The sequence below is a fragment of the Lucilia sericata genome, unplaced genomic scaffold (genome assembly GCF_015586225.1).
Source record: "Lucilia sericata isolate MDLA Ls3-8-SP2 unplaced genomic scaffold, ASM1558622v1 Contig000596F_arrow, whole genome shotgun sequence".
Lineage (NCBI taxonomy): Eukaryota > Metazoa > Arthropoda > Insecta > Diptera > Calliphoridae > Lucilia > Lucilia sericata.
The window spans coordinates 238,106-261,500 of NW_023994603.1; the positions used below are offsets into that span (position 1 = coordinate 238,106).

Sequence of the window (23,395 nt, forward strand, 5' to 3'; positions counted from 1 at the left end):
TTAGTTCTAGTTTAATTCTAGTTAAATTTTTAAAACATCTAGTACATCTATTTTTGTGTTCAAAAAGATAATTTACATTTCTTTTATCTAATAGAATTACACAGTTTGTTTGCCTGCATGAAACTTAAAATAATAATCATTTCAAACTTTGTCTGATGAATGCATTTGTCTGTTGCGGAAAAAAAACTTTGTTTTCTTCCTTATAGAGTTTATTATATAATCAAATGCACTCCTGTCTACTCCTGTTCTGTTCCCCTCTGCCCTGTTAAACATGCATTTGTTTGATAATTTATCAACAGAAAATAAAGCAAGCTACTCTTGAGTTTCTTTTCAAGTTTTTCTTAAATATACAACTTTTGCATTTTCCTATTTTCATTCATACATTTGACATACTCATCCTTTTTGCAACAACTGCATACAAATCCTGTACTGATTTTAAATTGAAAGTTGCTTTGTTTTTATTGCATCAGTTCCATCCAAACCACCTTTAATAAAGTCATAAATATTTATGAAAAACTTTAGTTATTTTTCCTGCATCCCCACCGAAAGGAACCCACTAAACAGCACACTTAACAGACAGAGTGTATAAATCAGTGATCCACAAGCATTGACAACAGGGGCCGAGAGAGTTCAGTTGGGACGTGTATAAAACAATTTATTCAATTATGGAATTCAATATATAGCTTTTTAGCTTTGAAACAAACTCGGTTATATTTGTATGTGTCAATTTCTCTTCGAGCCAAACACTGATTTATACTTATAAAATGACTTTGAGTTTATGAGGATATTTCTAGTGCCAGAGAATAAAGTAAGAGATAAAATTGAGAAAGAAAAACAAAACTGAAAAGAAAAAAACTAAAAAAGCCATTATAATGAGTTAGCTGTTGCTCATCAAGCCATAAGTTCTTCCTGTTTATAGTTGCTTAAATGATAGTAAATATTAACAAAAACAACAGCAGCAGATACAACAGCTACAACAGCAGCAATGGTAGTCAACAAATGAAACAGCTAGTTGTAGCGGAGGAAGAAAAATTAAGTTTTTGTTATTGAGGTCAATGCGACTTAGGGGAATGCTATAATTTGTTTATTTAAAGCAAAAGAAATGGAAAAAAACTTATTCCATCTGATTTTTATAGAAAGTGTGAAGATCATAACAAATTTGCCAGAAAACAGGAGGGAAACATAATTTTGTTTTAAAAAAATGAAAATTTAAACAGAGAATTATAAACGTATATTTTCTCTAAAATGCACGCCAAACTGTAGGGTGTTTTTCTTTTTTTAATTTTTATACTTTCTATCATAAACACAAATGCAGTTGCTAAGTTTTATTTACATTTAATGGTGAAACAAATAAAAAAACTTTTATTTATAATCCAGAAGACAAGAGTGTTTTGGATGATAGTAATGAAGAGCTTCAGTGGAAAAAGTAATATTTGTTTTTCGCAACAAAAAAAAAAAAAAAAAAAAAATCCTAAAGAAAAAATTAAAAACAGGGAATTTGTTTACTTGATACAAAGGTTAATGATCTTAAAAAAATATACTCAAGTTCCTATAAAAGATAACGAAAAAACGAAAGATTACTTGAGACAGTCTATAGAAATAATAATTATAATTAGGGAAATTTGCAAAAAAAAAATGTGTAGCATACTTTAAAGAGTAACATTAAAGAAACACTAATGACAGTATAATCGGTAAAGCATTCGTGTATTGGTTACAGATCGGACTAACGACCAGACTACAAATAAGAAAAGCAGAACTAAAAGAGAACTAAACAGAACTAGAACAGAACTAGAACAGAACTAGAACAGAACTAGAACAGAACTAGAACAGAACTAGAACAGAACTAGAACAGAACTAGAACAGAACTAGAACAGAACTAGAACAGAACTAGAACAGAACTAGAACAGAACTAGAACAGAACTAGAACAGAACTAGAACAGAACTAGAACGGAACTAGAACAGAACTAGAACAGAAGTAGAACAGAACTAGAACAGAACTAGAACAGAACTAGAACAGAACTAGAACAGAACTAGAACAGAACTAGAACAGAACTAGAACAGAAACTAGAACAGAACTAGAACAGAACTAGAACAGAACTAGAACAGAACTAGAACAGAACTAGAACAGAACTAGAACAGAACTAGAACGGAACTAGAACAGACTAGAACAGAACTAGAAACAGAACTAGAACAGAAAACTAGAACAGAACTAGAACAGAACTAGAACAGAACTAGAACAGAACTAGAACAGAACTAGAACAGAACTAGAACAGAACTAGAACAGAACTAGAACGAACTAGAACAGAACTAGAACAGAACTAGAACAGAACTAGAACAGAACTAGAACAGAACTAGAACAGAACTAGAACAGAACTAGAACAGAACTAGAACAGAACTAGAACAGAACTAGAACAGAACTAGAACAGAACTAGAACAGAACTAGAACAGAACTAGAACAGAACTAGAACAGAACTAGAACAGAACTAGAACAGAACTAGAACAGAACTAGAACAGAACTAGAACAGAACTAGAACAGAACTAGAACAGAACTAGAACAGAACTAGAACAGAACTAGAAAAGAACTAGAACAGAACTAGAACAGAACTAGAACAGAACTAGAACAGAACTAGAACAGAACTAGAACAGAACTAGAACAGAACTAGAACAGAACTAGAACTAGAACTAGAACAGAACTAGAACAGAACTAGAACAGAACTAGAACAGAACTAGAACAGAACTAGAACAGAACTAGAACAGAACTAGAACAGAACTAGAACAGACTAGAACAGAACTAGAACAGAACTAGAACAGAACTAGAACAGAACTAGAACAGAACTAGAACAGAACTAGAACAGAACTAGAACAGAACTAGAACAGAACTAGAACAGAACTAGAACAGAACTAGAACAGAACTAGACAGAACTAGAACAGAACTAGAACAGAACTAGAACAGAACTAGAACAGAACTAGAACAGAACTAGAACAGAACTAGAACAGAACTAGAACTGAACTAGAACAGAACTAGAACTGAACTAGAACTGAACTAGAACAGAACTAGAACAGAACTAGAACAGAACTAGAACAGAAATAGAACAGAACTAGAACAAACTAGAAAACAGAACTAGAACAGAACTAGAACAGAACTAGAACAGAACTAGAACAGAACTAGACAGAACTAGACACAGAACTAGAACAGAACTAGAACAGAACTAGAACAGAACTAGAACACAACTAGAGCAGAACTAGAACCGAACTTAAACATACCTAATCTAAAACACGTGTTTTCTTTGCTGTAGTGTAGGAGAATTTTTGCTATAGTTTCTTTTATTATTGCCTACTTTAAGTTCTTACAAATTCATTTAATACATTTACCCTCATTTTCTTCATTACAGACTTATTTTACTTTCGATTCGCGTGCCGAACAACAAACAGAAGTTTATTTACGTTACGGCCAACATCCCGAATTATATCCCAATCGACGTGGTGAAGTCGTACAGGGGTAAGTAATCATTTAATATATATATATAGAGAGAGAAAAAAAAGCCAATTTAATAATGCCAACCTGTAAACATTAAGATCCCCAAAATGTAAATTGTTTACCGTACATGTGCTAAATTGTAATGTAATGTTACCAATAATATAATTTTATTTTATTACCAATTTTTATGATTATTTTTGTTTTTTTGCTTTTATACCACCTATACAGAGAAGTGTAAACATAATCATATTTCGACTTAATAATACACGCAACAAAAAAATTTTGTTTTTGAAAAAAAAATAATTCAGGCAAATAACAATAAAAGCCACTACAAATAACAAAAATTTGTTTAGCTTAGCAGAGCAAAATAATAAAATTATATATTTGCCTGAAAATAAATACTTCAAAAGTTCTTGATGAACCACCAACAGCCAACAACACCCAACTTTTACGATTTTGTCAGCTAATGTGGGTGGTATTTTGGCAAATTGTAGGCCGTATTAAGAATTTACTTTCAAAGGAAAATTCAATTACCGTAAAATTCAATAAACATTGTTTTTAATGTGAACAAAAAATAATTCGAAATGTTAAATAATTTGCTTAACTGCTTTAAGAATTGAAATTATTTAAGGGAACATTTTAAAGTAAAAATTTCTTAAACTATTTTTATTGATTTTGTATATTTTTTTTCACATTTTTATCATTTCCCTTTACAGCTCATATTGTGAACGTGAATATCGCGATTGTCGCTTGCAAACATGTTATGTACAGTCACCTGCGTATCCGGGTTTATATCCAAGAGCCTTAAATTGCCGTTATAAATTACATACGAGACAGCCATACATCAAATTGTATCTACAAAATGAACAATTTGCGGTCGATGGACAAAGGTAAGTTCCATACAACAATCCTACAAACAAAAACAAGTTGGAAAGTATAGTCGGGCATGGCCGCCCGTATAATACCCTACACCAGTTATGAATATTAAATGTGATTTATTTTTCATAATAAAGCATTTATCTTCAATATTCCCTTGTTCCGATACATTTAAGCAATTTATGGATGAAAAACTAATTTTCTGAAAGAGGCTTTATATGGGGGCTAATATGGACTTTGTATGGGAGCTAGGGTCAAATGGGGCCCGATCTTTATGAAATTTGGTAGGATCATCAATATAGTAGGATCATCATATCTGTATATTTAACATAATTATGAGCTCAGAAGCCCTTTTCAGGGGGTTCTGTTCTATGGGGGTTAGGTGAAATAATAGACCGATTTTAACCATTTTCAATAGGCTTCGTCCTTGGGTCAAATAAAAGGTGCGTGCCAAGTTTCATCCAATTATCTTGAAAATTGCGACCTGTACCTTGCGCACAAGGTTTACATGGACAGCCAGACGGACGGACGGACGGACGGACATAGCTTAATCGACTCAGAAAACGATTCTAAGCCGATTGGTATACTTTAAGGTGGGTCTAGGACGAATATTTTTGTATGTTACAAACATCAGCACAAATCCAATATACCCTCCCCACTAAAGTGGTGTAGGGTATAAACAAAAGCCTCCCCATTAAAAAAACTAGATAAAATCCCCTCTAAAAGCCCCTTTTAACTTTTTGGCACTTTAATGACATGAACTGAAATAAAACACCAAAATAAGAGAGAAAGCAAAATACACATGTTTCAGCCAGACATTTGGGCCAAGACATTAAATTACATGCTAGAACAAAGAACATAAAGTTTTTTCTTTTATATTTTCCTCCTTTTCAAAGAAATTAGCGTTTATTTAGTTGTTCACAGTAATTTGTCATTTTGGCACGTCTTTATTTTTTTTATATACATACAAGCAACTGCTTATGTCACATCTTTAACACTAAAAGAAATTTATAAATAAAACAAAAATTTTGTCAAAATTTTTCAAAAAACTATTATAGCTCTTTTAGTCTTTAGTTATGGAAATTTTTGCTGGCAAAGTGACAATGGCAATCTGACAAGTCGAGTATTAACAAATAAAAATGTTTGAAGTACATAGTTTTGTGTTTTTCTATTTATAGCTTTTTTGGCATTAAACTTTTAGATAACTTTTGTTTTGTCATACAAACATACATACATATGTATCTATGTATGCATATTTTGCACAAGTATTTATTTGTTTTAAAATTTTTGCTTGAAAATTGCAAATAAAGTAGAAAGAAACAACTTTAAGACACGTTTTTTCTATAATGTGCAGAATCATAATATTTGTTTTATAGTTTTTTTTAACTTTGTTAAAAGTTTTAATATCAATGTGGTGTGAAATGTTATTAAATGAAATGAATTATTGTAGACTCTACAGACTAGACTAGAGAATATACACTAGAATATATATTTCGAGTAGACTATAGACTAAACTAGACTATGGGCTAGACTATAGACTATACAATATACTAGACTATACTATAAACTAAAATATAGACTAGTCTATAGTCTAGTCTATAGTCTAGTCTATAGTCTAGTCTATAGTCTAGTCTATAGTCTAGTCTATAGTCTAGTCTATAGTCTAGTCTATAGCTAGTCTATAGTCTAGTCTATAGTATAGTCTAGTCTATAGTCCTAGTCTATAGTCTAGTCTAGTCTATAGGCCTAGTCTATAGTCTAGTCTATAGTCTAGTCTATAGTCTAGTCTATAGTCTAGTCTATAGTCTAGTCTATAGTCTTAAGGTCTATAGTCTAGTCTATAGTCTAGTCTATAGTCTAGTCTATAGTCTAGTCTATAGTCTAGTCTATAGTCTAGTCTATAGTCCTAGTCTATAGTCTAGTCTATAGTCTAGTCGATAGTCTAGTCTATAGTCCTAGTCTATAGTCTAGTCTATAGTCTAGTCTATAGTCTAGTCTATAGTCTAGTCTAGTTAGTCTAATAGTCTAGTCTATAGTCTAGTCTATAGTTCTAGTCTATAGCTATTAGTCTAAGTATAGTCTAGTCTATAGTCTAGTTCTATAGGTCTAGTCTAGTAAGGTCTAGTCTATAGTCTAGTCTATATCTAGTAAGTCTAGTCTATAGTCTATTTATAGTCTAGTGTATATTCTAGTATGTATATAGTCTAGTCTAGTGTCTAGGCTTTAGTCAAGTCCACTTTTTGAAATTTCTGCTACAGTATTTTTTTTATAAACTTTAATCTATTCTTTATTTTACAAAAATTTGTTTGTGATTTCATTTTTAATTATGGCCTTTCTCATAAAACAAACAGAATATAAAAAAATACATTCCATTTACAAAAAAGTATTATCAATAAATTCTTTATAAAATAAGAAATTATCTTTTTTTTTTAATATAAAAAACTTTACTCAATTGCTATAAGTTTTTCCATATTTTTTGTTATTTTTAACTCAATATAAGTTTAAAATAAAGTTTTGCATATTTTTATGATTTCATTTCGCATCTCATTATACAGATTCATTTCATTTTTACGTAACACAGTGGGGCAGAATGGAAATTTTTTGGAAATAAATCTGGCATTTCTAAACGGCTGATCCGATCGGGATAAAATTTGGCGTGAGCGTAGCCAAGGAGTATTCGAGTTTAAGTTTTGAAGATGAACCCTGCAGATGCCCCAGGGACGGCGCTGTGGCGGCTCAAAGTAGGGTACCTACGACATGTAAAATTTTTAAACTCGTGCCATTTTTTTGTTTTTCACCCAAATACAAAGATTTTTATATTTTGTGAGAGCGCTCGACGAGATCTTGAAAAAACATGCTTGGACATACTACTTATCTCTTATAATATCCGAGTTATAGGCATTTAAAAATTTAGTGATACAAAATTTACCATACCTTGGTCCGCCTTTTTTTGAATACCGGGCGTAATTTTGGACCAAATGGACTCAATTTTTTCTTGTTAGTTAGACAACAAAATTTCCAATAATATACAAAAAATTTCAGATCAATATTGTTTACAGATCCAAAAATATACGTTTTTTAATTTAAAAATTCAAAAAATTTTAGATTTTTGGCGTTTTTTTGCCAAAAATGTGTCTTAACTCTTTTATTAATAAAATAAAATTTTTATTAAGAACATATAACAATTTTATAGTTTTCTAAAAGGTATCTTTACGCAGAACGCTTTGGCGTAAAAAACTTGTCCTATTTTTTGAAAATGTTGCCACTGCGTCCTTCCGAATATGACCTATTTTTTTATCAAAACTTCAACTTTGGGCGACATGTTCTAAAATCCCAAAGATGGGATCAGAAAACTGAAAGCAGTTTTGGAAACCTCAATATGTTTTCTATTTACTCCAAAAGTATTTTCCCAGCCCTGAAAGAAATGTGGACCCTATGGGCAAAAAAAGTAAAAAATCCCATTTTTGGGATTTTCATTCCTATTTTTGGGAATTGCGGGATGCCCTTTGACCTTTTCAATTTTTTTTTTGCATATTCTTATTTGAAATGACAAATTTAACAAGCGTTGAAAATTTCATTGAGTTTTGTTCATAAATAAAGATTTTGTCATATATTACATATTTGTTTAATTTCTAAAACTATGATTTATATCAAAATTTTAATAGGATCGCAGATAGCTACAACAATTTAGTCCATATTTATCCCTTAATATCATTTTTTAGTTAGATATGGAAATTCTCGACCCTTTACAAAAAATTTCAAGCCAATATCTCAATTACATTCAAAAATATGTTCATTTAAACCTGTGTCCTTTAATTTCATCTTTTTCATATTTTAGTATTAAGTATGACAGCACATATTTAAATCTTATATTTACCTATTTTCTATTTGTTTGCTTATCCTTATAATTGAAAGGTCCTATTATGCTTAAATTTTCAAAAATTTATAACTATTTTTTACCTAAATTTTTTCGACAGATCATTTCGTTCTGTTTCGTTTATGATCATGTAGGTAAAAATATACAGGTAATGATAATTTCGATTCATTCACTAATAAGAAATATCAAGGACTGAATTACAGGTTATAGTAATATAGTCCTAAATGTTAATAGGTCGACAATTCGTAATTTTTTACTTTGGAATACCTGTATCGGAAATGACAAGAATTGGTATATAAGTAAACTTCTCAGATTTTAAGTACCATATTTAATAAATCTACAATGAAGATTACATTAAAGTACGAAGAGTTGTGTTCCGTTTTATGGAGTGTATCTTCAAAAGGGCCAGAAAGAATTGAAGACATTTCAAATTATATAAAAACTACATATAGTAGAAAAGTAGACAAAACAGGCATATCAAAAATTGAAAACTTTTTGATGTAAAAAGTAAGTCTGTGGATGGAAATCAAAAGAAATTTCGATTAAAATTTTGTAGTTGGATGGAAACTACTACGGAAATCTCAACTTACAACACATCAACAGGAGCGCCTTGCTAGTCATACGAAGACTTATGTTCAAGGTCAAAAAAAAGAGGGTCACACAAAAACTTTTTTCAATCTCAAATGAGGAAATTGCTGATACATTTAACGAAATGCTGAAAAAGGAAAACCAACCTATGGATGCCGTACATATTGCCACTATTCTTCCTAATGCATCACCAAAACGACTTAAGCGAATTGTGGAAAGTATACCAACTCCAACATCACAATCAAATTTTACTGAAGAGGAAGCAATAGCGCTTATGTTGGAACTCATTCGAAATAAGTACCAAATATTAAGGAAAGCTCTGCATGAAAAAGGACACAATATATTACCATCATACAAGGCGATCCAGGAAAAAAAACAAACTATCCTACCATCACCTATTGCTGTTAATGATGTGGAAGCTTGTATTGATATATCATCTTTGCTCGAAAACACAGCATTAAGAATTGTGTCAGACTTTTCAGAAGACCAACTAAGGAAAATTCATAACTATGATGTTGTCTTAATGTGTAAGTGGGGATGTGACTTCCAGAATACAAACAAGCTTGTGGAAGTCGGATATAAGCAGACTACAAAAGTGTATTTATGTCATCATTAGTGCCATTACGAATTCGTTCATATTCCCTTAATCCATCATCGTCAAGCATCGGAAATTCATTTGAAGATATATGGATCAATACAACTCCGGGTTCAAAAAATTTTTGTAGACCCATTGGATTTGAATATATAAAGGAGTCAAAGAAAACAACAAAAGATTAAGTGGAATATTTAAAAGATGAAATAAATGCATTGGAGCCCATTTGCATAAAAATAAAGGAATTCTCTATTAACGTATCATATCAGCTAAGCTTAACAATGATTGATGGAAAGGTCAGCAATGCCATAACAGAAACTTCTTCCTTCTGGAGATGCTCAATATGTAATGAGAAAAAGTCGCAATTCTCAAATATAAACAAAAGCAGAAGTATTAATGAAGAAGTCCTGTCTTTCGGAATTTCACCACTTCATGCCAGAATACGATTTTTGGATTACTTTTTACACATAGCATACGACCTCAAATATAGAAGTGTGCCAGAGAATCTTACTAAATCAACAAAAAATAATGAAGAATTGAAAGAACTGAGAGCTGCGGAAAAAAGCAGAATCCAAGAAGAATTTAAAGTTCAGATGGGATTAAACATCGACAAACCACTTCCAAGTTGCGGTAGTACACATGACGGTAATACGGCGAGAAGTTTTTTTCGTGATTTTGAAATTACTTCAAAAATAACTGGAATCGACAAGGAGTTGCTTCGAAGAGTTAACACTATTTTAATGGCACTGAATAGTAAACATAAAATTAATGGGAATCGATTTGGGGAATATACATCTGAAATTTCTAAATTACTTGTATCTCTGTATCCATGGAGGGAACTAACACCAACTGTACACAAAGTATTGTGTCATGGTCAAATAATAATTGAATCGAATATTCTTCCACTTGGAGAGTTAACAGAAGAAGCCCAGGAAGCGAGGAATCGAGATTTTAAGCATGTTCAACTTTTCAGCTCAAGAAAATGCTCCAGGCAATCACAGAATGAAGATATTTTTAATAGTTTACTTCTATCTTCTGATCCTGTTCTTTCAACTATACGAAAAAGATGGATTTGTTATGAAACTCTATCATCTCAAAACGAGGAAAATTTAAAGGACTTATATTACCTTCTGGATATGTATACCGATATGACAGATTATTTTATAGAAAATAAGTAGTGTTAGGAATTAACTATATAAGTAGGTTGTAAGAATTAATTGTATTATGTTTAAGATAAACAGTTCGAATAAAAAAAGCTATTATACTAACTGATGATATTGTATTAAATTGTGTTTTATATTTCGGTGGGCGGGAAAGGTGGTTTGTGTGGGGTGATTTAGGTGTTGTTGTGCGTGGCTCATAATAAAATTATATTTTTTTATTGTATAATTTTTAAAAATATTTTATTCAACACCAAATGTATGTTCTGTCATACTTAATACTAAAATATGAAAAAGATTAAATTAAAGGACACAGGTTTAAATGAACATATTTTTGAATGTAATTGAGATATTGGCTTGAAATTTTTTGTAAAGGGTCGAGAATTTCCATATCTAACTAAAAAATGATATTAAGAGATAAATATGGACTAAATAGTTGTAGCTATCTGCGACCCTATTAAAATTTTGATATAAATCATAGTTTTAGAAATTTAACAAATATGTAATATAAGACAAAATCTTTATTTATGAACAAAACTCAATGAAATTTTCAACGCTTGTTAAATTTGTCATTTCAAATAAGAAAATGCAAAAAAAAAATTGAAAAGGTCAAAGGGCATCCCGCAATTCCCAAAAATAGGAATGAAAATCCCAAAAATGGGATTTTTTACATTTTTGCCCATAGGGTCCACATTTCTTTCAGGGCTGGGAAAATACTTTTGGAGTAAATAGAAAACATATTGAAGTTTCCAAAACTGCTTTCAGTTTTCTGATCCCAGCTTTGGGATTTTAGAACATGTCGCCCAAAGTTGAAGTTTTGATAAAAAATAGGTCATATTCGGAAGGACGCAGTGGCAACATTTTTAAAAAATAGGACAAGTTTTTTACGCCAAAGCGTTCTGCGTAAAGATACCTTTTAGAAAACTATAAAATTGTTATATATTCTTAAAGAAAATTTTATTTTATTAATAAAAGAGTTAAGACACATTTTGGGCAAAAAAACGGCAAAAATCTAAAATTTTTTTAATTTTTAAATTTAAAAACGTATATTTTTGGATCTGTAAATGATATTGATCTGAAATTTTTTGTATATTATTGGAAATTTTGTTGTCTAACTAACAAGAAAAAATTGAGTCCATTTGGTCCAAAATTACGCCCGGTATTCAAAAAAAGGCGGACCAAGGTATGGTAAATTTTGTATCACTAAATTTTTAAATGCCTATAACTCGGATATTATAAGAGATAAGTAGTATGTCCAAGCATGTTTTTTCAAGATCTCGTCGAGCGCTTTCAGAAAATATAAAAATATTTGTATTTGGATGAAAAACAAAAAAATGGCACGAGTTTAAAAATTTTACATGTCGTAGGTACCCTACTTTGAGCCGCCACAGCTCCGTCCCTGGGGCATCTGCAGGGTTCATCTTCAAAACTTAAACTCGAATACTCCTTGGCTACGCTCACGCCAAATTTTATTCCGATCGGATCAGCCGTTTAGAAATGCCAGATTTATTTCCAAAAAATTTCCATTCTGCCCCACTGTGCGTAAGAGGAAACGTATATTACCAAACGGTTTTCGAGGGAAGTTTTAATATACATAGATGTGTGTGTGGGTTAGTTTGTGTGTGTTTTCACATATATAATTTTACATAACATAGGGAAATCAAATGCTAGACAATTTTCCTTTTAAAGAAAAATCTATATTCAAAAAAAATATATGATTCTACAAAATATTATACGTGTGCTTCACTGAGTGAGTATGAAGCTTGTCTGTCTATTTGGCTGTCAGTGTGTTTGTCTGTCTGTCTGTCTGTCAGTGTTTCTGTCCTGTTTTGTTTTGATATACTTGTGTCTGTGTATTGTAGTCTGTCTGTCAGTCTACTTTATGACTGCTTGTCTGTTCGGATGGATGAGAGTGTCTGAGTTTATTGGTTGCATTACAAAACTTTTAAATAACTGTTTATTGAAATTGATGCGTTATAAAAGTTTCAAATATTGTAGTTCAGTGCATATTTATATGTTTGTGCCTGGGAAGCAATAATGTGTGTCTAATGGATGAATTTAAAAATTGTTGATTTTTTTTCTTTTAACTGAATATAAGTAAATTTAAGTAATTAATAATGCAAAAAACGTTTCAAGGATTCTAGTTCAAAGTCTTGTCTATAAAGTGCTTTAAAAATTACAAACTAATTCATTTAACAGTGATTTGTAAAATACTGTTTCAATCTTGCTAATGCTGACTTATTTGCTCAATAGATCTTTGTCTGACTTACCACTGCCACAAATCTGAAATAAATTAAAACAACTGTTGTTGCTAGATATCATGTCTAACTAACTGTCAATCTACAAACAACATTCACTTTATTTAAGGGCGCTGACCATGCCATGAAGAAAAGAATCTTAAAAAAATTTACCTTAATTTCCGTTTTACTACCAAAGTAAAGTAAAATACATGAAAAAGAAACTCAAATGGAAAACGATAAAAAAACAACCCCTTGAATTAAATACACATAGAAAGTTAAACGACGCTGCATATGTTTAAGTATGTGTTTAAATACAATAAAAAAAAGGAAAAAAGGAAAGTACTACATTGTAAATTCTGAAATCAAACAAATGTCCTGCCTGTCTCATCATTTGTATTCCATTTACTTTTCTCACTTTATCTCCAGTTAGTTTCACTGCTAATGTTGCTGTTCATGCCCCCTTTCATTTGTTAGAAACTTAGGAATTTCCTTTTCTTTAATGCGTTTTCCCCAGTTTTGAGTTTTTTTTTTTTTTTGTATTTTACTTTTTTTCTTAAGACTCTTTTGCGTTACGTGTTCATTGAACATTAATGTCAAGGAAATTACAAATAGGGATAATGTTAGAGTAAGTTTTTGCGAGAAAACTCAACAAGAAATTTAGAAACTTTTAAAGCAAAAAAGGGAAAAATTTGGTATACAAGACTATAGGCTAGACTATAGACAACACTATAATCTATAGCTTATAGTGATGTCTATAGTCTAGCCTATAGTCTTGTATACCAAATTTTCCCTATTATTGCTTAAAAAGTTTCTCAATTCCTTGTTGAGTTTTCTCGTCTAGTCTAGACTATGGACTAGACAATAGACTAGACTATAGACTAGACTATAGACTAGACTATAGACTAGGCTATAGACTAGACTATAGACTAGACTATAGACTAGACTATAGACTAGACTATAAACTAGACTATAGACTAGACTATAGACTAGACAATAGGCTAGACTATATACTAGACTATAGACTAGACAAGACTATAGACAAGACTATAGACTAGACTATAGACTAGACTATAGAATAGACTATAGACTAGAGTCTAGTCTAGAATAGAATAGACTATAGAATAGACTATAGACTAGACTATAGAATAGACTATAGACTAGACTATAGACTAGACTATAGACTAGACTATAGACTAGACTATAGACTAGACTATAGACTAGACTATAGACTAGACTATAGACTAGACTATAGACTAGACTATAGACTAGACTATAGACTAGACTATAGACTAGACTATAGACTAGACTATAGACTAGACTATAGACTAGACTATAGACTAGACTATAGACTAGACTATAGACTAGACTATAGACTAGACTATAGACTAGACTATAGACTAGACTATAGACTAGACTATAGACTAGACTATAGACTAGACTATAGACTAGACTATAGACTAGACTATAGACTAGACTATAGACTAGACTATAGACTAGACTATAGACTAGACTATAGACTAGACTATAGACTAGACTATAGACTATAGACTAGACTATAGACTATAGACTAGACTATAGACTAGACTATAGACTAGACTATAGACTAGACTATAGACTAGACTATAGACTAGACTATAGACTAGACTATAGACTAGACTATAGACTAGACTATAGACTAGACTATAGACTAGACTATAAGACTATAGACTAGACTATAGACTAGACTATAGACTAGACTATAGACTAGACTATAGACTAGACTATAGACTAGACTATAGACTAGACTATAGACTAGACTATAGACTAGACTATAGACTAGACTATAGACTAGACTATAGACTAGACTATAGACTAGACTATAGACTAGACTATTGACTAGACTATAGACTAGACTATAGACTAGACTATAGACTAGACTATAGACTAGACTATAGACTAGACTATAGACTAGACTATAGACTAGACTATAGACTAGACTATAGACTAGACTATAGACTAGACTATAGACTAGACTATAGACTAGACTATAGACTAGACTATAGACTAGACTATAGACTAGACTATAGACTGGACTATGGACTAGACTATAGACTAGACTATAGACTAGACTATAGATTAGACTATAGACTAGACTATAGACTAGACTAGACTAGACTAGACTAGACTATAGACTAGACTATAGACTAGACTATAGACTAGAATATAGACTAGACTATAGAATAGACTATAGACTAGACTATAGACTAGACTATAGACTAGACTATAGACTAGACTATAGACTAGACTATAGACTAGACTATAGACTAGACTATAGACTAGACTATAGACTAGACTATAGACTAGACTATAGACTAGACTATAGACTAGACTATAGACTAGACTATAGACTAGACTATAGACTAGACTATAGACTAGACTATAGACTAGACTATAGACTAGACTATAGACTAGACTATAGACTAGACTATAGACTAGACTATAGACTAGACTATAGACTAGACTATAGACTAGACTATAGACTAGACTATAGACTAGACTATAGACTAGACTATAGACTAGACTATAGACTAGACTATAGACTAGACTATAGACTAGACTATAGACTAGACTATGGACTAGACTATAGACTAGACTATAGACTAGACTATAGACTAGACTATAGACTAGACTATAGACTAGACTATAGACTAGACTATAGACTAGACTATAGACTAGACTATAGACTAGACTATAGACTAGACTATAGACTAGACTATAGACTAGACTATAGACTAGACTATAGACTAGACTATAGACTAGACTATAGACTAGACTATAGACTAGACTATAGACTAGACTATAGACTAGACTATAGACTAGACTATAGACTAGACTATAGACTAGACTATAGACTAGAATATAGACTAGACTAGACTGTAGACTAGAATATAGACTAGAGTATAGACTAGACTATAGACTAGAATAGACTATAGACTAGACTATAAACTAGAATATGGACTAGACTATAGACTAGACTATAGACGACTATAGACTAGACTACAGACTAAACTATAGACTTGACTATTGACTTGACTATTGACTTGACTATAGACTTGACTATAAACTAGACTATAGAGTATACTATGGAAAAGATTGTAGACTATACTATGGAATAGACTATAGATTAGACTTTACGCTAGCCTATATACTACACTGCAGTTTGTAATGTAGATTATAGTCTGAACATTTCTTTACACCACAAAAAACTTCTCCTTTCACTGCGTACTTCTAAACGATTGTTTAAATTAAAAAAACTTTTTTTCGACACTTTTAAAAAATACATTATTTAAATATTATCACGTGTATCAAATTAAACAAGAAACTTTTGCAACTGCCAGCTTCCTTTCCACTGAAGGGTATAATTTAATGACAAAGGTCAACATTTAAAAGCGAACAAAATAAAAACAAAACAACAATATCAACAAAATTCACATAAACAGACCGTAAATGTTAAACAAAATGTAAAAGTCAAAATAATAAAAATAACAACAGCAACAAAAATACAATAACAAAAACAATATTACAAAACAACAAAAAACAGAACCTTTATCTACATATAAATGTCTATAAAAAATTTAAGATAAGTCAAAAACAAGCAAAACAATAGACTTAACAATGAATGACCTTAAATAAAACACGCACTTACACACAAAGACCTTGCTAATGTTTAAAAACCATTTTTTGTTGAAAAAATAACAAAAATTCTTGTGCAATTTATATTGTTTACTTTTTTCATGATTATTATTTTGCTTCCGGTTTTTATTCCTTTTCCGGTTTTTGATTAATTTGTTCACAGCACCAGCCAAAAAGTAGGCAACACAAAAACAAAAAAAAAATAACATCAATTAAAAATGAATCTTTAGCACAAAGGATTTTTTGAAAAGAAATTTCGAAAAGAGAAAAATGAAAATATTCCTTTTTAGGGTGAATGTTTTTGATTTCAAAAGCAGGTTTTTTTGTTTGTTTTATTGGTCACGCATGTTTTTCGTAGTTAATTTTTTCTTTGGGTTGAAAAACGTGTTAAATAAAAAACGTTTTCCTTTGATGTTGTTAATTTAAGTCTTTTTTATTTCTGTTTTGTGTTCACTGAAGTGTAGATTTGCTTAGAAAAATTCTACTAAAACCTTGGAATGGGCTATAAAAGATTGGAAGGGGCATTTTTTATTAAACTAATTTGAAGGCATGAAATACTCTTTCACTTGCTTTGATAAAAGGATGCATTGAAGGTTAATTTGGACTATATAGAACAATATGATTGGCTGTAGTCTTGTCTATAGTCTAGTCTATAGTCTAGTGTAGTCTATAGTGTAGTCTATAGTGTAGTCTATAGTGTAGTCTATAGTGTAGTCTATAGTGTAGTCTATAGTGTAGTCTATAGTGTAGTCTATAGTGTAGTCTATAGTGTAGTCTATAGTGTAGTCTACAGTGTAGTCTATAGTCTAGTCTATAATCTTATCTATAGTCTATTCTATAGTCTAATCTATAATCTAGTCTATAGTCTAGTCTATAATCTGGTCTATAGTCTAGTCTATACCCTATAGTCTAGTCTATAGTCTATAGTCTAGTCTAGTCTAGTCTATAGTCTAGTCTGCGGTCTAGTCTATAGTCTAGTCTATAGTCTAGTCTATAGTCTAGTCTATAGTCTAGTCTATAGTCTAGTCTATAGTCTAGTCTATAGTCTAGTCTATAGTCTAGTCTATAGTCTAGTCTATAGTCTAGTCTATAGTCTAGTCTATAGTCTAGTCTATAGTCTAGTCTATAGTCTAGTCTATAGTCTAGTCTATAGTCTAGTCTATAGTCTAGTCTATAGTCTAGTCTATAGTCTAGTCTATAGTCTAGTCTATAGTCTAGTCTATAGTCTAGTCTATAGTCTAGTCTATAGTCTAGTCTATAGTCTAGTCTATAGTCTAGTCTATAGTCTAGTCTATAGTCTAGTCTATAGTCTAGTCTATAGTCTAGTCTATAGTCTAGTCTATAGTCTAGTCTATAGTCTAGTCTATAGTCTAGTCTATAGTCTAGTCTATAGTCTAGTCTATAGTCTAGTCTATAGTCTAGTCTATAGTCTAGTCTATAGTCTAGTCTATAGTCTAGTCTATAGTCTAGTCTATAGTCTAGTCTATAGTCTAGTCTATAGTCTAGTCTATAGTCTAGTCTATAGTCTAGTCTATAGTCTAGTCTATAGTCTAGTCTATAGTCTAGTCTATAATCTAGGCTATAGTCTTGTCTATAGTCTAGTCTATAGTCTTGTCTATAGTCTAGTCTATAGTCTTGTCTATAGTCTAGTCTATAGTCTAGTCTATAGTCTTGTCTATATTCTAGTCTATAGTCTAGTCTATAGTCTAGTCTATAGTCTTGTCTATAGTCTATAGTCTAGTCTATAGTCTAGTCTATAGTCTAGTCTATAGTCTAGTCTATAGTCTAGTCTATAGTCTAGTCTATAGTCTAGTCTATAGTCTAGTCTATAGTCTAGTCTATAGTCTAGTCTATAGTCTAGTCTATAGTCTAGTCTATAGTCTAGTCTATAGTCTAGTCTATAGTCTAGTCTATAGTCTAGTCTATAGTCTAGTCTTTAGTCTAGTCTATAGTCTAGTCTATAGTCTAGTCTATAGTCTAGTCTATTTTCTAATATTTTGAAAAATTTGCTGGAATTTATTTCTTAAATTTTATAAAAAATTTTATTAACGTAAAAAAATTTTCCACCATCATTATTATAATTTCCACTCATAAATCATAATTCAATTCAAATAACTGTTAACACGGTTTTTAGGTTTAATTATTTAACAATGTTGCAACAACAGCAAATTGTTTTTCGCTAACAAAACAATTTTGGAAAATATCTCCTGCTATGACCATATCTGCTTTCATCATCAATTTTTTAAATGAATTTTAGATAAAAAATAAAAACGCTCGAAAATTAAAATTTTTGCAGGACATTTGCAATCGTTTGTGAGGCAAAGTAATAAAGTCCATGGAAATATTTCAACAACATCATCGTCATCATTATTCACTAACAAGTATAAGCAGCCTCTCACTACCATTACCAGTTGTAGAAGGTTACTAGCGCTAGTGCGCACAACCACGAACAAACAGCAATGGCATCGAAGAAGCGCAAAACAAAAAGAAATCATTATCATCTCTGCAGTTCATCCTCATCCAGTCATTATCATTAACGTTATCATTAGAATCACAGGCAAACATAACAACGAAATGTTGCTGCGAAACAAATAGTTACAGCAACAACAATATTTACAACAATACAAATTGTTTCATCATCTCGATTTATTCGTTCATTCGCTCGTTCCTTCATTCTATCTATCGTTCATTTATTTCTGTCCATTGTCAGTAACAGAAGGTTAAAAATGCCACCATTACAGCTGCCTGCCATCTTTGATGATTCTCGCTTTTTGATACACTTAGAGAAATGATATGGTTAAGTGAATCAATAGTCTAGCCTATAGTCTAGTATATAGTCTAGTATATAGCCTAGTCTATAGTCTAGTCTATAGTCTAATCTATAGTCTAGTCTATAGTCTAGTCTATAGTCTTGTCTATATTCTAGTCTATGGTCTAGTCTATAGTCTAGTCTATAGTATAGTCTATAGTCTAGTCTATAGTCTAGTCTATAGTCTAGTCTATAGTATAGTCTATAGCCTAGTCTATAGTCTAGTCTATAGTCAAGTCTATAGTCTAGTCTATAGTCTAGTCTATAGTCTAGTCTATAGTCTAGTATATAGTCTAGTATATAGTCTAGTCTGTAGTCTAGTCTATAGTCTAGTCTATAGTCTAGTCTATAATCTAGTCTATAGTCTAGTCTATAGTCTAGTCTATAGTCTAGTCTATGGGCATGTCTATAGTCTAGTCTATGGGCAAGTCTATAGTCTAGTCCATAGTCTATTCTATGGTCTAGTCTATAGTGTAGTCTATAGCCTGTCTATAGTCTAGTCTATAGTCTGGTCTATAGTCTAGTCTATAGCCTATTCTATAGTCTAGTCTATAGTCTAGTCTATAGTCGAGTCTATAATATAGTCTATAGTCTATTCTATAGTCTGGTCTATAGTATAGTCTAGTCTATAGTCTAGTCCACAGTCTATAAACTATAGTCTTTTCTATAGTCTAGTCTATAGTCTATTCTATAGTCTAGTCTATAGTCTAGTCTATAGTATAGTCTATAGTTTATTCTATAGTCTGGTCTATAGTCCAGTCTATAGTCTAGTCTATAGTCTAGTCTATAGTCTAATCTATAGTCTATTCTATAGTCTAGTCTATAGTATAGTCTACAGTCTAGTCTATAGTCTAGTCTATAGTCTAGTCTATAGTCTAGTCTATAGTCTAGTTTATAGTCTAGTCTATAGTCTAGTCTACAGTTTCGTCTATAGTCTAGTTTATAGTCTAGTATATGGTCTAGTCTGTAGTCTAGTCTGTAGTCTAGTCTATAGTCTAGTCTATAGTCTAGTCTATAGTCTAGTCTAGTCTATAGTCTAGTCTTTAGTCTAGTCTATAGTCAAGTCTATAGTCAAGTCTATAGTCTAGTTTATAGTCCAGTCTATAGTCAAGTCTATAGTATAATCTATAGTCTAGTCTATAGTCTAGTCTATAGTATAATATATAGTCTAGTATATAGTCTAGTTTGTAGTCTAGTCTATAGTCTAGTCTATAGTCTAGTCTATAGTCTAGTCTATAGTCTAGTCTATAGTATAGTCTATAGTCTAGTCTATAGTCTAGTCTATAGTCTAGTCTATAGTCTAGTCTATAGTCTAGTCTATAGTCTAGTCTATAGTCTAGTCTATAGTCTAGTCTATAGTCTAGTCTATAGTCTAGTCTATAGTCTAGTCTATAGTCTAGTCTATAGTCTAGTCTATAGTATAGTCTATAGTCTAGTCTATAGTCTAGTCTATAGTCTAGTCTATAGTCTAGTCTATAGTCTAGTCTATAGTCTAGTCTATAGTCTAGTCTATAGTCTAGTTTATAGTCTAGTCTATAGTCTAGTCTATAGTCTAGTCTATAGTCTAGTCTATAGTCTAGTCTATAGTCTAGTCTATAGTCTAGTCTATAGTCTAGTCTATAGCCTAGTCTATAGTCTAGTCTATAGTCTAGTCTATAGTCTAGTCTATAGCCTAGTCTATAGTCTAGTCTATAGTCTAGTCTATAGCATACATTTTCTCTCTAAGTGTATAATAATAATGTAAAATGAAAATCATTGCAACGATACTGATGCTGCTGGTGGTGGTTATGCTATAAATGATGGAATTTCTCTTGATGAAGGTGATGGTTTGGCCCTTTAATGTGTATACGTATTGGTTGTAATAATGATAACGATGATACGAATTCTGCTGTCAGTTTGGTAGTTGAAGGTTAAAGTACTATAATTATTATCGAAATCGCCAGCACATTACAATTTAATCACTTGCAAGTGTTTTTCTTTCTTTCTTTGCTTTTTTTATAATTCGTGGATAATAATGAGTCCTAATTCTAAATTTGATATAGTGGAGGGGGGGGGGGGGGGGGGGCAATATATTTTTATAATGAGGACATTAAGAATTCCTGGGAATACTAAAAATACTAATGTATTACTTGTTTAAGAAATATTTATAATTGAATTAAATTATATAACTGAAATTTGTCTATCCGTCAATGTGTGGTAATGAACCAAATATAAACATGGCGGATTGTCTTTTTCTATTTAGTATTTTGTTATAACTTGAACCGGAAACTAAAAGTTGTTGTCCTTAAAAGTCAATATCTTTGAAAAGCATTAATTACTTTGTATGTGTTGCTTATATTTTGATTTTAATTTATGAAAATTTTTCTCTTTTTTTCAGATGTGAAAACGTTATGACCTGCCCTATACGGCCCATTGGTTCGGGTAACGAACACTGCCCTTATGATTGGCTGGCCGTCTATGATGGTCGTGATGAACATTCACCGCTAATTGGTAAATTCTGTGGCCTGGGAAAGTTTCCCTTTAGTATAATAGGTAAGTTGGGAGATATGTTTTGAAATATTAAAAAAAAACTGAAATATCAACTACATTAGGTGAAGTGATTGAAACTAGGTTTGAGTTTCTTTAAGAAAAATTGTGTGGTCTTTAATAGGAGCTACACTTGCCCGGTTAAGAACTACGATTTCACGTTCTATTTGATCTAAGTTGCTTGTTTTTTTCCTCGGCAAACTATTTATCTTTCATTTATTTCCAATATTTCCCTACAAATTGCATAATAAATAATATGCTTTCTGAAATAAAATGTTACACAATGACCTAAATGGACCCAATAACATAAAATGTTAATTTTGTAAATACATACGCAATGTTGACGTTTATTTGTGTAAATGTATAAGTATATGTGCAGTTGTATAAGTGGGAGAGTTGTAAGTGTAAATGCAGCTGGTAGATTAAATTACAAAGTACCAGCAAACATATTTAAGTGAAAAAATTTTTTCAACAGTGTACACAAAAAGGCTTTGGAAAACTTAACTAGGTAAAGGATTTAAATGTCTAAATTTTCTATTAAAGTTTTGGTTTTCAAAATGTTTGCTGGGATTTCTCAAGCTCCTTCCTATTTTAGAGTTTATAAAATCCCAATATGTCATATAAAGGATATTGAATGCTAATGTAATTAATATTTATTAAATGTTTATATGTTCAACAATACATTTTACTCTACAAAAGGGGCAAAGTTCACTAGAAAGAGGAGGCTTCTGTTGGTATTACAATAAACTAATATAAAACAAACTTTTCAAACCAAATAATTTTATAATACAATATTACCATGTATATGTAATGCCATGTAAAATTTATTTTATTCTCTATATTTTACAACATTATTTATATCACAAAACTCATTTCCATATTTGTATGTTTGTGTTTTTTTTTGCAGGTACCTCACAATATATGTATGTTGAATTTGTTACATCACCGGCCGGACCTTTATTAAATACCGGCTTTCATTTTAATGTTGGCAATTGGCCAGGACATGTGGAAACAGCTGGCATTAAACATGGCATTTGTGATTGGTTACTTAGTTCCGATTCACTTAAGGACAGCAGTGCTAGTGAGGGTATATTTTTGAGTATAGCCCATTGGTATCCACCCAATACCTCATGCAGTTATCATATCAAAGGCAGAACTGGTGAAATAGTGCGTTTATATTTTCCCAGGTAAGTTGTATGACAAAAATACGTATACGTAATATTTAATTCAATTAAAATTAAATAATACTCATATGATCAGTGTAATTATCGAAAAACATATTTTCATGGGAGATTTTTTCAAATGTTATGCAAAGCTTAAGATCTCATTGGAGAGGTAAAAGTTTCTAAAAGAAAGCATTAGATCTTTGGAAAATTTAAGGTTCCATAAGAAAACTTCATCTCTTTAGGGAAGGTTTCTTTAGCAAAGTTTGAGACCGAACTAGAACTGAACTAGAACTGAACTAGAACTTAACTAGAACTGAACTAGAACTTAACTAGAACTGAACTAGAATGAACTAGAACTTAACTAGAACTGAACTAGAACAGAACTAGAACAGAACTAGAACAGAACTAGAA

General features: G+C 31.3%; 1 protein-coding gene across 1 annotated transcript in view; it reads left to right on the forward strand.

Annotated features, from left to right (window-relative positions):
- The window catches only part of LOC119606514, a gene marked incomplete at its 3' end in the record, with an annotated part of 164,737 nt that extends 141,732 nt beyond the window's left edge, over positions 1-23,005 (forward strand). Inside the window, exons 4-7 of the mRNA XM_037960048.1 lie at positions 3,393-3,499; positions 4,195-4,368; positions 21,670-21,824; positions 22,726-23,005. Coding sequence (XP_037815976.1) covers positions 3,393-3,499; positions 4,195-4,368; positions 21,670-21,824; positions 22,726-23,005 — 716 coding nt within the window. The remainder of the gene's footprint in view (positions 1-3,392; positions 3,500-4,194; positions 4,369-21,669; positions 21,825-22,725) is intronic.
- Positions 23,006-23,395: the final 390 nt, after the last annotated feature.